The following is a 14,966-nucleotide window of genomic DNA, read 5'->3' on the forward strand; positions in this document are numbered from 1 at the left end:
GTCCTTATGATTCTGGTCCACCACGTGCCACACCCAGACCTGTTCTCTCCAACGCCACACCCTCGTGAAATTTACTTCGTTCTCTTTTGGGAGATTCACCTTCATGACTTCCTGGCTCAGAAACCTGTCGGTTGAGCGTGTGGATGACAGAGTGAATGCACATGGAGCCCTGATTTTGGAGGGCCTCGAATACCGAGCCTACGCTTTAATGCATTGTCTTAAAGCCTGTGGAATCATCACTCATCACTCGGTCCCGAGGCTCTCCAGGCATTCTGATCCTGTGAGGAACCTGCATTACAACATCTCAGAATACCCTGCAGACGGGGCATCCTAGCTCTGTGTACCTTTCATTCTAAACCAACGCTTCTCATTAGGGGGCCATTAAGGGACACTTGGCAATGTCTGAAGACATTTTTGGTGATCACGACTGTGGGGAGAGGGCTCCTGGCATCCGGTGGGTAGAGAACAGGGGTGGTGCTAAATATCCTAAGATGCTCAGGACAGCCCCTCACAGGAAAGTGCTACTTGACCCAGAACATCAGCAGTGCTGAGGCCAAGAAGCCCTGGTCTAAGCCACACATTCTCACGCACTGTAATCTTCTATTGGGAGAAAAATTCTCCCGTTCCTGGAAGGCACCGACTTACCATTTTTGTCTTGGTAGTTTCCAGTTCAGCTAATGTTTCATTTAATTTCAAGGCGAGGCTCTCTGCTTTTAGACTTTCAGTTGCCTTTGTTTTCTGAGTCTCTTCAACCATGGCTAGTGCGTCATTTAATTTATTACTTAAAACATCCTCTTTTTGCTCTTTTAATTCTAATTCCTAGACAAAAAAAAAAAACAAATAGCAAAATAACAGACATTCAGGAATACGTATTTACCCAGTCCCCTTCTCCCCAACCTTCAGGGAGGGGGCAAAGTCTATTCTCTAATTATTCTGTCGATTCTTTTAAAGTACAAAGTCTATGCCTTCTCTGGAAGGTTCCAATTATTATAGAACTCGTCTTCACATTCAGCGGAGATCTGTCTCCTTGTGATTTCTGGTCTCTGAGCTCAGTTCTGTCACCTGGAGCTCGTTGAGAACGTTTTATTTCTCTTTTATGAGACAGCCCTTTAAATATTTGAGGAAGGCTGTCATGTCTGTCTCTAAATCTGTTCTCCAAGATGAATGTGCTGAGTCCCTTCTCTCCTTCACTGCAACACCTGCTTCCAGGACACCCCCCTTTCCTCCAGGGCTCCGGCGGCCCTGTCCTGGGCATCTCTTATCCCTTATCCTGGAACCCATTCTTTTTTTTTTTTGAGATGGAGTCTCACATTGTCACCTGGGCTGGAGTGCAATGGTGCTATCTCAGCTCACTGCAACCTCCGCCTCCCGGGTTCAAGCAATTCACCTGCTTCAGCCTCCCAAGTAGCTGGGACTACAGGCGCATGCCACCACACCCAGCTAATTTTTGTATTTTCAGTAGAGACGGGGTTTCACCATATTGGCCAGGCTGGTCTCGATCTCTTGACCTCATGATCCACCTGCCTCAGCCTCCCAAAGTGCTAGGATTACAGGCGTGAGCCACCGCACCCACCACCGCATGAAAGATTCTTTCGATCTTTCATAGTCAACATTCTATTCTCTTTGAGTCCCTCCTGCAATAAATGTGAAGTGTGGGCTTCTTGAGTGGCACTGTGCTGGGCATCTTATGAACATTATTTAATCCAATTTAAAATATATTCGAAGTACTAGGCATTCTTAAACTCTGTTGGTGGAGGTGCAAACTGCTGTGACTTTTCTAGACACTCATTCAGGAATGTGTATTATGAGCCTGAAAATGTGCAAGTCCTGTGACTCAGCAACTCCACTTTAGGGAGTTTTTCCTAAGGACGTAAAGACTGATGCACAGGGTGGGTTAGCTGGGCATCTGCTGCACTAGTGAAGAGTGAGAAACCAACCCAGGGGAGAAGAAAAGAAGTTGGGATCCATCCAGCACAGTGCAAACCTGGGTCACAGAAGATTGTTTGATGACACTGAGACATTCTATGCAAAATGAAATCATTCAAACTTTTTTTTTTTTTTTTTCTGAGACGGAGTCTCGCTCTGTTGCCCAGGCTGGAGTGCAGTGGCGATCTTGGCTCACTGCAACCTCCGCCACCCGGGTTCAAGTGATTCTTCTGCCTCAACATCCCAAATAGCCAGGATTACAGGCACCCACCACCACACCTGGCTAATTTTTGTATTTTTAGCAGAGATGGGGTTTTGCCATGTTGGCCAGGCTGGTCTTGAACTCCTGACCTCAGGTGATCTTCCCACCTTAACCTCCCAAAGTGCTGGGATTACAGGCGTGAGTCACTGTGAATGGCCAAAATCATTCAAACTTAAAGCGGTTGAAACCTTACATTATTTTGAGACTCGAGAGGAATGTGGCTGTGGGGCCTGGGTCACGTAGCACGCACCTGCAACTTCTGTTCTTTTCTGTAAATGAGTGGGAAAGCCCTGGCAGCGCCAGAGATAAGACTCCTTCAGATGATCACCCCTCATCCTGGAATATTAAAGCAATTTTCCCAGGAATGTAGCAAGCTGTGACCAACCAAAGGGCTATAACCGCATGTGCTGACCTTGTGTGGAAGATGGTGCGATCCTGTTAACTGCCTATCAAAGTGAAATTTTCACCTCCCTGCTTTGGAATGCTGACTCATTCTTTTGAAGTCTGTTTTTTGGGTTGCCGTCCTCAAGCTTTGAGCTCGAATAAACTCTATGCTTAGACAATCTCATTATTTAAGGTTGACACATCGTATGTTAAATATCAAAAATAGCATCCAAAGCACTGTGCACAGTGTCACAGTGTAAATCACTAACTTGGTCATAAATCGGTATTTATCGATGTCGATGCTGAGGTTCAACACAAAGGCGGTCTGGAAGGAATCACATCAAAATGTCGACAGTGGCAACTGTGCTCAGTGGACTCTGTTAGTTATTATTTTCTTTGGAGTGATTTTCTGTTTTTTTTTTTTTTTTCAAGTTTTCTAGAATGACAGGTGTCTTGTTTTTTTTTTTTTTATAATCAGGAAAGAAAACACTTTTTTTTGAAAATATTAAATCCCTATACCATTTTCATCATGTTATTCCTGCAAGCCTCTCCTGGGAGTTGCTGCATCCTCTGCGTACCTCCGCTTAACTCCGTCTGATTCTTTTTCAGGGTCTTAACCTTGCTGTTACTGTTGGGATATTCCACGGAGGACCTCATGCGGACCTGGCCTACGGAGGTGCTCACTGGAGACACTGGCAGGCATCCCACAGAGTAGCTTGTCATGTACAGTTCAGCGACACACCCCAGGTGTCCCAAATAATCCACAACAAACTGAAATTGTTTCTTTGAAGAGCTGTGAAGCTGCCCTGATTATCAGTAGATCACGTGGCCTGCCATCTTTGCTCCCTGCCAGCTGCTCAGCAGCTTGTCCCAAGCATAGGAGAACAAAGTCCACCGGTCCCATGCATTGGAAATTCCTTTCTTTTCCCTCTCTCCCTTTTCTATTTTGCCTATATAGATGAGATCAATCTTTGATTGCTCTTCCGAGTGTACAAATAAAATAATGTGCAAACACACAACTCTCTACCTGACTCTACTTGTATTTCTTTGGATTTTCCTGGTAAATGGTGAATCCCTGGGCTGGGTCCTGTTCTTGCTTGTCTAGGGTAATGTCACCTGTCTACTTTGAGGGCTGCCATGAGACCTCATTTTTTTTTTTTTTTTGAGAAGGAGTCTCACTCTATTGCCCAGGCTGGAGTGCAATGGCATGATCTTGGCTCATTGCAACCTCCCGGGTTCAAGTGATTCTCCTGCCTCAGCCTCAGTAGCTAGGATTACGGGCATGCGCCACCATGCCTGGCTAATTTTTGTATTTTCAGTAGAGACGGGGTTTCACCATGTTGGTCAGGCTGGGCTTGAACTCCTGATCTCAGGTGATCCACCCACCTTGGCCTCCCAAAGTACTGGGATTACAGGCATGAGCCACTGCGCCTGGCCAAGACCCTACCTTCTGATGTTTCTGTTCTAAGGATATTGTTGAGAAGGTTGCTTGTTGCAGAATCCTCTACGTAATGACCTGTAGGAGAGATTCTCTCTGGTCTAGTACCAAGAATGGTCATATTTCCACGAGCAGTTGGTCCATTTTTGTCTAGCAAATTGTACAACCAGCTGGGCTTTCCCTTGCGCTGTAACTGCTAGAGGAAAAATTGTGACTCATTCATTGATTTCATGATACACTTTTTTTTTTTTTTTCATTAGTCTCTTTCCGGATCCCTTTTACGTCCCGACTTACCTACTTTTAAAACTTTAACCTCGCCTTTTCGCCTACCCATAGTGTATTTCATGGAGGATCCATGGTACATCGTTTGGGGGACACGGCTGCTTGGGAAGAGGCTGCCTTTCTCGGGCTCTCCCACGGCCTGCAGCATGTGCCTCCCTGCAGGGGTCCTCTGTGACCGTGACGGCCCTGGGCTGACAAGTCCTGCATCACTTCACCCAACTCTCGTCTGCCTTCTCTGGACACATGCCAGTTACTCCAGGTCCCTCCTTGAAGACTGGTGTCCAGGGCTGACGTGCAATGCAGATGTGCCTTCCTGACTAGCTTCCCTAGAGCAGCCTTGTTTAAAGTGCATCAGCGCCACTTGGGCTGCTTACGAAACATGCAGCTTCCTGAGTCTGTCCTCCACCCAGGGGGTCAGAACTTCTTGGGGTGGGGTCCAAGAAACAGGCATTTAAAAATAAATTCCCCAGAGATCCAAATGCATGCTAATGTTTGCAAATCTTTCTTTGAAGAAAATGATCCAAGGTTGATGTGAATAGAGACCTTTTTAGTCCTAGCTGATCCCGAAAATCCTTTGAAGTCATAGTCACCTACATTTAAATTTAACCCATCATTGCCAGGTTGCATGTTTGTCAACTGGGCTTTGACTTTGACATATTGGTAATTGTGTGTGTATGTGTTTTGTACTGCTGGGACCCAGGAAAAGCGAATTATGCCCTACTGCTTATGTACCCAAGACAGGGTCAGATGCGAAATCCACTTCTATTCCTACTATGTTTACAATTCTCAGTGATAACAGTAAATGCATTTTGATTATGAAGGTGATGATAACTATGACAACAAGCTCTGCTTGGAAAACTGATATCGGCCTGATCAGAAACCTAGGTGTCCATACCCTTACATCTCCTCTCTTTTTTTTTTTTTTGAGAGGGAGTCTTGCTCTGTCACCCAGGCTGGAGTGCAATGGCGCAATCTCAGCTCACTGCAACCTCCACCTCCCGGGTTCGAGCGATTCTCCTGCCTCAGCCTCCTCAGTAGCTGGGATTACAGGTGCATGCTACCACACCCAGCTAATTTTTGCATTTTTAGTAGAGATGGGGTTTTACCATGTTGGCCAGGCTGGTCTCGAACTCTTGACCTCAGGTGATCTGCCTGCTTCGGCCTCCCAAAATGCTGGGATTACATGTGTGAGCCCCTGCGCCCGGCCAACATCTCCTCTCTTAAGCTAGGCAGCTGAGCCCAAAGCTGAAGTGCAGTAGAGAGGGAGGGGTGAAGATTTAGGGTTGGGGAGTCAGACAGTCCAGGCTTTGGATCCTGTCCCTCCACTTCCCAGTCATGAGTTTGCCATGCTAACACGGGCAGCTGACACATGTATGTGGAATGCTGAGTGCCTCTCCATGTGTTCTGTGGGTATAACAGCAGTCATGTCTCACAACAACTCAAGGAGATTGATCTGTATGTATTAGGTGTATTTCATAAGTGGGGAAACTAAGGCACAGAGATGTTAGGGTTCTTGCCTGAAGTTCCACAGCCAGCCATGGGGAGAGGTAGGATCTGAACCCAGAGCCTGGCTCTGGCGCACTGCCCTTCGCCGTGCTGGGCCCCTCTTGTCTCTCCCTCCCTGCGGCTCATACCTCTTTCTGCTTGGTTAAGCGATTCTCCAGGTCTTGCACCTTTTTCTTTTCCTTCTCCATGGCCTCCTTCGCTTTGCGTTTCTCGTAGGCAATGCTGCTCTCTGAGACCTGGAAGTCAATGAAAGTGGTTTGAGGGCCTGTGCCCTCAAAGGGAAATGACACCGAAAAGGGAAACCAGGACGAGTCACTGTGGAAGCCACCAAGTCAGGGTTGGAGAGAAAGATCTCAAGGAACAAAGCACCCACTGGGGACAGAGGTGAGAACCCGGGAGCCATATCTTAGTCATGTGTGTAAAGGAGTGAGTGAGTCATCATTCAAGATTTCAAGGCAGGTGTTCAGGAAGTGACATGCTGGTGAGTGGTTGGGTCCTGGTATTTGGCGCTGAGTCACTGAATAAACTGGCATGTGCTGGCACCGATGCTGGCCTTTGTTGGAAGTACCTGGCTCTTTGGGAGGTGGGGCAGGACAGACAGTGCTGGGGAGGTGCCTTCTGTCTCTGTAGACCCATGTCAATGGCTCCAAAGGAGGACCGAGGCAGCCACTGCCAGTCTACAAAGGCATGGGTTCCCAAAATTCCTGTCTAGGTCAGTTTGTAGCTGAGAACACAAACGCCATATACCTGGTGACGGGGAGGGAATCGGAGGCCCAGACTCACCTGTACATGCCCTGGGAGGTAAACAGCTAGGGAGGGCTTGAAAAACTCTATCTGCAGCTGTTGAAACTCTTGCAATTATACACCACCCCCGCCCCCACCAACATAAAGTTCGCAAGAAAAGGATTTTAAATATACGTGTATATGTACAACAAAAGACCAGAGGAGTATGTACTGAAATGTAAGTGACGGTTATTTGGGGGGAATTGGGATTATGGCAACTTTTATTTTGTTCTTTTCACAGGTCTATATCTTCTAAATTTTCTTTAATGCACAGGTATTATTGGCAAAAAGAAAAACGAATGAAAATTGTTACAGGGCATGCAGTGATAGGAGATGGGAATATCCTAATTCAAGGGACAGTATGAGACTCAAGATGTGTGTGGTCCTGAAGGAAAGACGATGTTCCCAATGTTGCCAGTGTTAACATCACGTGTGTGGCACTCACCCACCCCACCCGGCTCTGCATATCCAACTCCCAGGCCCCCCTACCGGACCACATCTCCCAATGCAGACCTGGCTTTTTCTCACTGCCAAGTCTTCACTTAAGATGGTTCAATCCTTGCCCTGCAGGTCTAAGTCCTGCCCGTCCTACAAGGCCACCCACACCCTTCCGCATGCCCTGTGGTGAGGGCTCTTCCCCTTCTCTTATTATGCACTGCTTGGTGCGTTGCAAATGAAAATAGTGCACAGAATGTGTTAGTGCATCCAATCTGCAAACCCCAGAGACCATCTATCTGATTATCCCCGTTTCACAAGAAAGGAAATGCAGGCTCCTTTAAGGAGGCAGTATAAAGACAAGCAGTGTTCCAAGGTGTCATCACCAGGAAGCGGTGGTGCAGGCTTAGATGCCAGGGCCCTCGCCTTAACCGCTCGGCCTCTGGGCCCTGATTCAAGCCCTGCCCACTTGGAGGCAGGAGGCTTTTTCTTTTTCTTTTTTCTAATTTTTAAATTTAAATTTACATTTTTTTTGAGACGGATTCTCACTCTGACACCCAGGCTGGAATACAGTGGCATGATCTCGGCTGTCTTCAACCTCCACCTCCCAGGTTCAAGTGATTCTCCTGCCTCAGCCTCCCGAGCAGCTGGGACTACAGGCGTGCACCACCAGGCCCGGCTAACTTTTGTATTTTTAGTAGAGACAGGGTTTCACCATGTTGGCTGGGCTGATCTTGAACTCCCAACCTCAAGTGATCTGCCTGTCTCGGCCTCCCAAAGTACTGGGATTACAGGCGTGAGCCACCGCACCTGGCAAGATGAGTTTATATGTTCATAACCAGGCTGGCACAGAGCCCAAGACACTGCCTGGCTGTAGCCTGAGCTTCGGGACCCCATCCCTGGCCCGTATGTATAAGGGAGGCTCTGGGGGTAGCCGTGACCACAGTTTGGGTCCCACCCCTTAGCGTGTCTGTGCTCCCTCTGCCTACCTGGACTCTGACCTCACTTCCCTCATGGGCTTGGCATTGTCCCGCTGCCAAGGGCTTCGCTTCAGGCTGTGCAACCCCCACCCTGCTGCGCCCACTCAACTGCCCACCCCACCTGGACTCTGACCTCACAGGGCAGGTGCATCCCAAGCCATGAATATACTGACTCCTCATATTACACCTGTAGGGAGGTTCTGCCACCACACCCACATGGCAGATGAGGGCACGGAGAGGGCAAGGGGCATGCCCAGGGTCACACAGCCTGTTAGGGCAGAGCTGAGATTTGAGCCTAGAATGAACCCTTTAGCCCACCAAGCTCTGCAGTTCCTTCCCGTCTCTCCCACCTATTTCCTTCCCCTGCGCCCTGGTGCCTCCCATCTTGGGCCAGCTTTGGTTTCATTCCTCACCCAGTCTCCTTCCCACCCCCCCGAACCTGGCAAGCTCAGGTCCTGACCTTCACACCTGTGCCCCTTTATCCAGTGGTCCTCTCTGCCCCCAGGCTCCTTTTCCCTTCCAGTTCTCACTGGAATGTCACTTCCTGAGTGGTCCTGCCCTCGGGCACCCTCCAGCCTGCTTTGGCTTTGTGGCCCTGGAGCCGCCCCTGCTTCCGCAGGCTGTCTGTTTCCCTGCGCTAGGATGGAAGCTCTGGGCAGCCTGGCCCTGGTCTGTCTTGCTCACTGCGATGTCCGTGGCACCCAGAACCGGGCCTGGCACATGGTGGGTGGATGAATGAAACTGAGATCAGCAGGTGGATAAATGAATATTTATGGGTAGATGAATGAAACCAAATCAAACCATTCACTGAGCCATCAGCTCTGTTTCTGGAAGTTCTGTGGGGGCCAGGAGGTGTGTGTCTGTGCCACCTCTGTCCCCAAAGCCCAGCTCATGGAGATGCCATGTGGGTCCCTGAGTGACCTCCTCCTGGCTCCCCGGCTCTTACTTCCAGGGTGTGACCCGGGCATCCGGGCTGACCTGAGGGCCTGCCTCTCATGCTGCTCTGGGCAGGTGTGTCTGGTGGGCCAGGCCCCTAGGTTGGTGGCACTGGGGTGGGTGGATGTGGATGTCTCCAGCTCTGACCCCTCCTTTCCTCCCTGGTGTCATTCTGTCCTGGGGTGCCCATCTGCTTGTCCCTTCCAGAAGGCACTGATTCCTGCGGCTTATCTGATGTGACAACCACGTGGGCTTACTATGCACCCACTTGTGCTATCTCTTTTTGTGCTCTTTGTGTCCTTTACTCCTCAGCCAGTCCAGGGAAGGCCTGCTCCAGAGTCCACGACACCAGCAGGCCAGGCCAGGAGCAGTGCTTTCTCCCGTGGCCATGCTGGGTGTGGCACACATGCCTCTCTACCGTGAGGACGATGCTCGCTAAGCCCCTGACCCAGGCTGAAACCCAGGGTTCTCTCCTGGGGAGGATCCCTCTTTCCTAGGTAGCTGAACCAGAGAGCAAAAAGAACTTTCCGAGGGCCCTCTAGGATGCAGGGTGCAGTCCTGTGTACTTTACACCTGAGAGCATCTAATCTGATGAGGCAGGGACTTAGCATTCCCATTTCATAGACAAGGAAGCTGAGGGATGGGGAGGTGGCGATCTGCCAGAGGTCACATGGCCAGTCAATGGCAGATCTTGGCCACTTCAAAGGGAGGCGTGACTGTGATACCCGCCCGATTTCCCACCAGACCCTCCCAGGGATCTCCCAGTAGCTCCTTCCAGAAGGTTCTTTCCTGCTGCTGCTCATACCTCCTTCTGTTGGGTTAAGTGGTTCTCCAGATCCTGAACTTTTCTCTTTTCTGACTCCAAGGCTTCCTTTGCTTTTCTTTTTTCATGGGCTATGCTGCTCTCCAAAACCTGCAAATCAACGGCCAGTGCACTTGGTGGCCTGCACATTTAGGGGGGAAATTGCTAGTAATGATCATAATAATCATAGTAACAATAACAGCCAAAGTGTTGGGGCGGCTATTAGATACGCCTGGGCCCCTGGCCAGCCCTTCAGTCTCACAGCAACTCTGTCAGAGAAGTGCTGAGAGTGACCCATTTTACAGATGAGGAAACCGAGGAGCAGGAAGTCTGAGGGCCCAGAGCCACACCCTTTGTCAGAGGTGAGGCCAGGATCTGAAGTCTGCGCAGAGGAAAGCACGGAGCCTGAATAAAGAGCTCTGGACAGGGAACCCGGGAGCAGCAGGCGCAGCTTCCTGTCACAGGGCCAGGCAGCCTCTCTGATCAAAAGAAGAGTCTTGTTAATAATGGAATTTCCATTATTGAAATAAATCTCTTCAACAGAATTCGGTTTCAAGAGAAGGGCAGTATGTTGGATTAATGAGCCACAATATGCCAATTTCTAGAAGGGACAGGCAATGTTCTGGTAGGATGCAGGGACGAAAGTGTGGCCAGTATTGAGTGCCCTAATCAAGGAGTTTTGTCTGGGAAGTTACTTGCTGGTAAGCTATTCAACTAAACAGCTTAACGTAAATCACCAAAGGAAATATGTTGCCAGCCTGTTTCCAGTCACCACGAGAAGGGCCACCTCTATTTTCCAATGGCTTGTCTTTCAAACACCAGGTTAACTGTCAGGTATTTAGAACTTGGAAGATGGTTGCCATTATAACCAGTGGTGAGGGCCCCAGACGAGCCCGCAAAAAGTGGTTAATCCAGAATATGGCTGAGGATATTGTACACTTTGCAGTGAAAAGCACTTGACAAAACTCCAACACTCTGCTGTCCCAACACCAGCCTTAAAGCAGAAGAAAAGTGACATCATAAGAATTTCATGTTTATTTGGATCCTTTGAAGTGGGTTTTGAGGTAGGACATTTTCCCGTGAACTGTGAAAGAGACTTTGAGGCACTTCCTAGGGACTTAGGGTTGGCTCTGCTGTGTCTGACTCTGCGTCTACACTCGCCAGGCCTTCCTCTGGGCAGCTCCTCTGTAGCCAGGACAGGTACTACTGGGAAGAGAGGCCTTGCCTGGCTCACACGTAGGCCCTACATACCCAGTTGCCGTGCTTCCAAGTTCACAACGGATAATGGGGATTAACTTTGAACATGACCTCAAGATCCAGATTATGACCTAGTGATTCTGTTGACCTTAAAAACCCTGATAATGTGGCGGAAGAGCTAATGAAAAGAAAATCAGGCCGGGTGCGGTGGCTCACGCTTGTAATCCCAGCACTTTGGGAGGCCAAGGCAGGCAGATCGCTTGAGGCTAGGAGTTCAAGACCAGCCTGGCCAACACGGTGAAACCCCGTCTCTACTAGAGATACAAAAAATTAGCCAGGCGTGGCGGTGTGCGCCTGTAATCCCAGCTACTTGGGAGGCTGAGGCATGAGAATCGCTTGAACCCAGGAGGCAGAGGTTGCACTGAGCCAAGATCATGCCGCCGCCCTGCAGACTGGGAGACAGAAAAAAAGAAAATCAAATAGCCACTGGCAGTTGAATGGAGCCTGTGGCTGGGGCTGCTCTTTCAATTTTCCCCGATAGGAAGCCACAGAGAAGTTCTTCCAGAAGTAGGCTGACATTTTAACAGACCCAGGGTGACCCAACCACAGATCCTCTCTGCAATGAAGCTTGAATTTTTCTCCCGAGCCCCGTGGCCTCAAAGTCTCTAAATTCAAGGATCTTCCCCAGGCCTTTGCTGTTGACATCTTGGGGCTTTTTTTTTTTTTTTTTGAGACAGAGTCTCGCTCTGTGGCTCAGGCTGGAGTGCAGTGGCTGGATCTCAGCTCACCGCAAGCTCCGCCTCCCGGGTTTATGCCATTCTCCTGCCTCAGCCTCCTGAGTAGCTGGGACTACAGGCGCCTGCCACCTCGCCCGGCTAGTTTTTTGCATTTTTTAGTAGAGACGGGGTTTTACCATGTTAGCCAGGATGGTCTCGATCTCCTGACCTCACGATCCGCCCTTCTCGGCCTCCAAAAGTGCTGGGATTACAGGCTTGAGCCACCGCGCCCAGCCCATCTTGGGGCATTTGACTCAAGTGACTCCTTGGAGACCCTGCTCCTCATCCCCACCCCTGGAGGCATTACTTGGGGGCAAACCTCAGTGATGCTCTGGGAGAGGCTGCAGGACACAGCTGTGCCAGAGACTGCAGCAATGGATGGGCAAGGATTTTACTTGAGGAGTCGATGTTGATGAAAAACAAATACCCAAACAGAAGAAGGGGCACAAGTGGCAGCAGAGACAGTAGCAACAGCTGCCATTTACTCAGCAATAATTCCACAGGCCAGGCCCTCCATTATACACTAGATCTGAGCCCACAGCTGCCCCTTCGAGAAGGGAGGTAGTGATAGGTCTGCTGCAGCCGGGCCAGGCCCTCCATTATACACTAGATCTGAGCCCACAGTTGCCCCTTAGAGAAGGGAGGTAGTGATAGGTCTGCTGCAGCCAGGAAGTAGCCCAGCTCAGATTGGAACTCGTGTCTCATCTGGCTGCAAAGCCCGCACTCCCCTGTGCTGTGTCAGGACTGAGGAATTCATGAAAGCAGACATGAAAAAGGATCAGGGATCTGAGGGTGACTACAAGCTAAACATGAATCCACAAATGTGGCAGAGCTTTCCCAAAAGCTAGTTCAGACATATTAACAGAAGTAGAACATCTTCAATGAGGGAGGGAAAAGTCCTCCCCTTAGGCTACCGTGGCTGGAGAACAGTGGTTCTGGCCACCTCCCTTTAGGAAGAAAATGAGTGATGGGTGACAAACTCAAATGCCTATGAAGCCCAGACAGATACCAAAAAACGACGTGGGCTGTGTTTAATGCAATAGGGAGTGGTGAAAACTGTGGCAAACTGCTGCTACCCGGTAGGGCTTCTAGTCCATTTTTGCTAAGTAGAAACAAGGGCTAGATTTTCTGACTTTTCGGGAGTGGATGGAAATCTGAACTTTTAAGTAGATTCTATGAATTCAAAGTAAAATATTCTGGGGCCAAACGTAACCTCCACAGACCCTGTTTAGTCGCTGAGCTTCCCAGTCTGTGACTTCTGGAGAGCAGCACAGGCCACAGGAGGGGGCCAGCACCAGGTTCCAGTCCTGTGAGGGACCTGAGGAACAAGGGTGCTTGGGCCTGGGGAGGAGCAGATGCAGGGCGCGGGCGCCTGTATTTTCACACATCTGTGTCACCGTGTGGAAGAGGAAGTGGACGTACCTCGTGGGAGCGCAGGGGAGGGCGGAGGATTGATACTCTTCTGGGGCATAAGAGTTTGACCCAACTCAACCTAAAGGGAAAACTTTCTGTTGGCCTGAGGCATCCATGCGGGGATGGACTGCCCTGGGGTGGAGAACATTCCTCAGCGGTGGTGCTCAAGGCTGGATGCTGGTGGAGGGTCCATGCAGCCCTGAGGTCCCATGACTCTGTCATTCTACCGTTTCTGTGCTTTGGAACACAGAATATGCCCATGTCACCATTCCTACCTGTCTCCCAAGCGCTCTCTCTCTCTGACTGTGTTTTACACTGTTTACAGTTTTTTCCCAACTGGTTGTCAAGGCTACAACTCTGGGGTTCCCTTGAGTCTCCCACGCTTCCTGAAGTAGCTGAGTCCACCCAAACGTAAACTCCATGAGGAAGGCTCCACCACGCTCTCACCCCCATCATCAACGGCTCTGAACTTAATTCCACATGGCCCTGAAGCCGACTGGGGCTCAGCCGACTCTATCTCCCCGGGCATACCTCCTTCTGGCGGGCCAAGCGTTTCTCCAGCTCTTGGACTCTTGTCTGCTCTTCCTCTAATGCTTCCTTCACTCTGTTCTTCTCCTGGGTAATGCTTTCCGCCAAAGCCTGAGTCAAGGATCATTGTTTAATAGACATGGTTACCGTGGCAGGAATTTGGACTCTGCCAGGCACCACATAGGTTACCTCTTCCCTCTTGACTGCACCTCCCTGTGGGGGGCTGTGGGCGGCACAGCCCTGGAACTCAGAGCCAGCGGGCCCAGACCAGAGCCCCAGATCCACCCTTCTTAGCTGCAGGGCCTTGATGTGGGCTCGAGCTGACTCTGTCTCCCTGAGCCACGTACCTTCTTCTGCTGGGCCAGGAGGCTCTCCAGCTCTTGCATTCTCTTCCGTTCTTCTTCCAAAGTCTCGTTCGCTCTGTTTCTCTCTTGCGTAATGCGCTCCTCCAAAGCCTGGAAACCAATGACTGTTGTTTAATAGACATGGTTACCATGGCAGGAATTTGGACACTGCCAGGCACTGCATGGGCTACCTCTTCACTCCTCACCACACTCCCCTGGGGAGGCTGTGGGCAGCAGAGTCTAGGAGCTCGGAGCATGTGCTCTGGAGTCAGGAGACCCAGGGTAGAGCCCCAGGTTGATCCTTTCCAGCTGTAAGACACTGGGGAAGTAAAGCTACCAGAGCCTCAGTTGCCCTGCCTGTACAATGGAGACAGTAATAGTCTTCCTGTGTTGGGTTGATGTGAGGGGTGGATGGGATGACGAGCACGAAATGGCTGGCACAGTGATAACCACGCTTCCCACCTTGCAGACGAGGAAACAGGCTTACATGAAGGAATCCACCCAGTTTACTAGTAAATCACATGAGTAGGGATTCTAACTCTGACCCATTTGATTCTGAAGCCTGTGTTTTAAACCAGAGGTTAGCAAACAACGGTTTACAGACCAAATCTGGTCTGTTTTTGTGAATAAAGTTTTATTGGAACACTCTGTGCTTGCTGTGTATTGTCTATGGCTGCTTTTGCAGAAGAGCAGAGAGCGTATGACCTGTAAAACTGAAAATATTTACTATCTGGCCCTTTATGGGACAATCTGGCCAATCCCTGATCTAACGTATCGGTGTGTGCACAAATCAAGTGACTGTTGTCAACAACTGGTAATAAGAAAAGAATGCTAGATTGATAGAGGAACCCAGACTTTTTTTTTCCCCCCTTTGAAACAAAGTCCTCAAATAAGTCAAGATTCATGAGAGGGAGGCTACTTAATGAGCCTGGACACATGTTTTTTCGGAAAGGGCAGGTGATGGGAGTCAGAAG

General features: G+C 49.8%; 1 protein-coding gene and 1 long non-coding RNA gene across 21 annotated transcripts in view; one reads left to right on the forward strand and one right to left on the reverse strand.

Moving 5' to 3' along the window:
* LOC135967244 (uncharacterized) overlaps positions 1 to 3,588 on the forward strand; it is a 29,614-nt gene extending 26,026 nt beyond the window's left edge. The window contains exon 3 of the long non-coding RNA XR_010581248.2: positions 3,182 to 3,588. This is a non-coding gene — a long non-coding RNA (uncharacterized lncRNA). The remainder of the gene's footprint in view (positions 1 to 3,181) is intronic.
* The window catches only part of FHAD1 (forkhead associated phosphopeptide binding domain 1), a 156,571-nt gene that overhangs the window by 38,532 nt on the left and 103,073 nt on the right, over positions 1 to 14,966 (reverse strand). For 14 of the 20 annotated variants that reach the window (XR_012425833.1, XM_065529680.2, XM_074019591.1 and 11 more), the window contains 5 exons: positions 13,996 to 14,103; positions 13,652 to 13,759; positions 9,738 to 9,845; positions 5,927 to 6,034; positions 646 to 819 (listed from right to left, as the gene is read on the reverse strand). Coding sequence is in view for 19 of the 20 variants with exons in the window: in XM_065529680.2 (XP_065385752.1) it covers positions 646 to 819; positions 5,927 to 6,034; positions 9,738 to 9,845; positions 13,652 to 13,759; positions 13,996 to 14,103 (606 nt within the window). In the remaining variant the exon portion in view is untranslated. The remainder of the gene's footprint in view (positions 1 to 645; positions 820 to 5,926; positions 6,035 to 9,737; positions 9,846 to 13,651; positions 13,760 to 13,995; positions 14,104 to 14,966) is intronic. The other 6 variants (XM_074019596.1, XM_074019577.1, XM_074019564.1 and 3 more) reach the window with 2 other exon arrangements.

This window comes from Macaca fascicularis, chromosome 1 (genome assembly GCF_037993035.2).
Source record: "Macaca fascicularis isolate 582-1 chromosome 1, T2T-MFA8v1.1".
Lineage (NCBI taxonomy): Eukaryota > Metazoa > Chordata > Mammalia > Primates > Cercopithecidae > Macaca > Macaca fascicularis.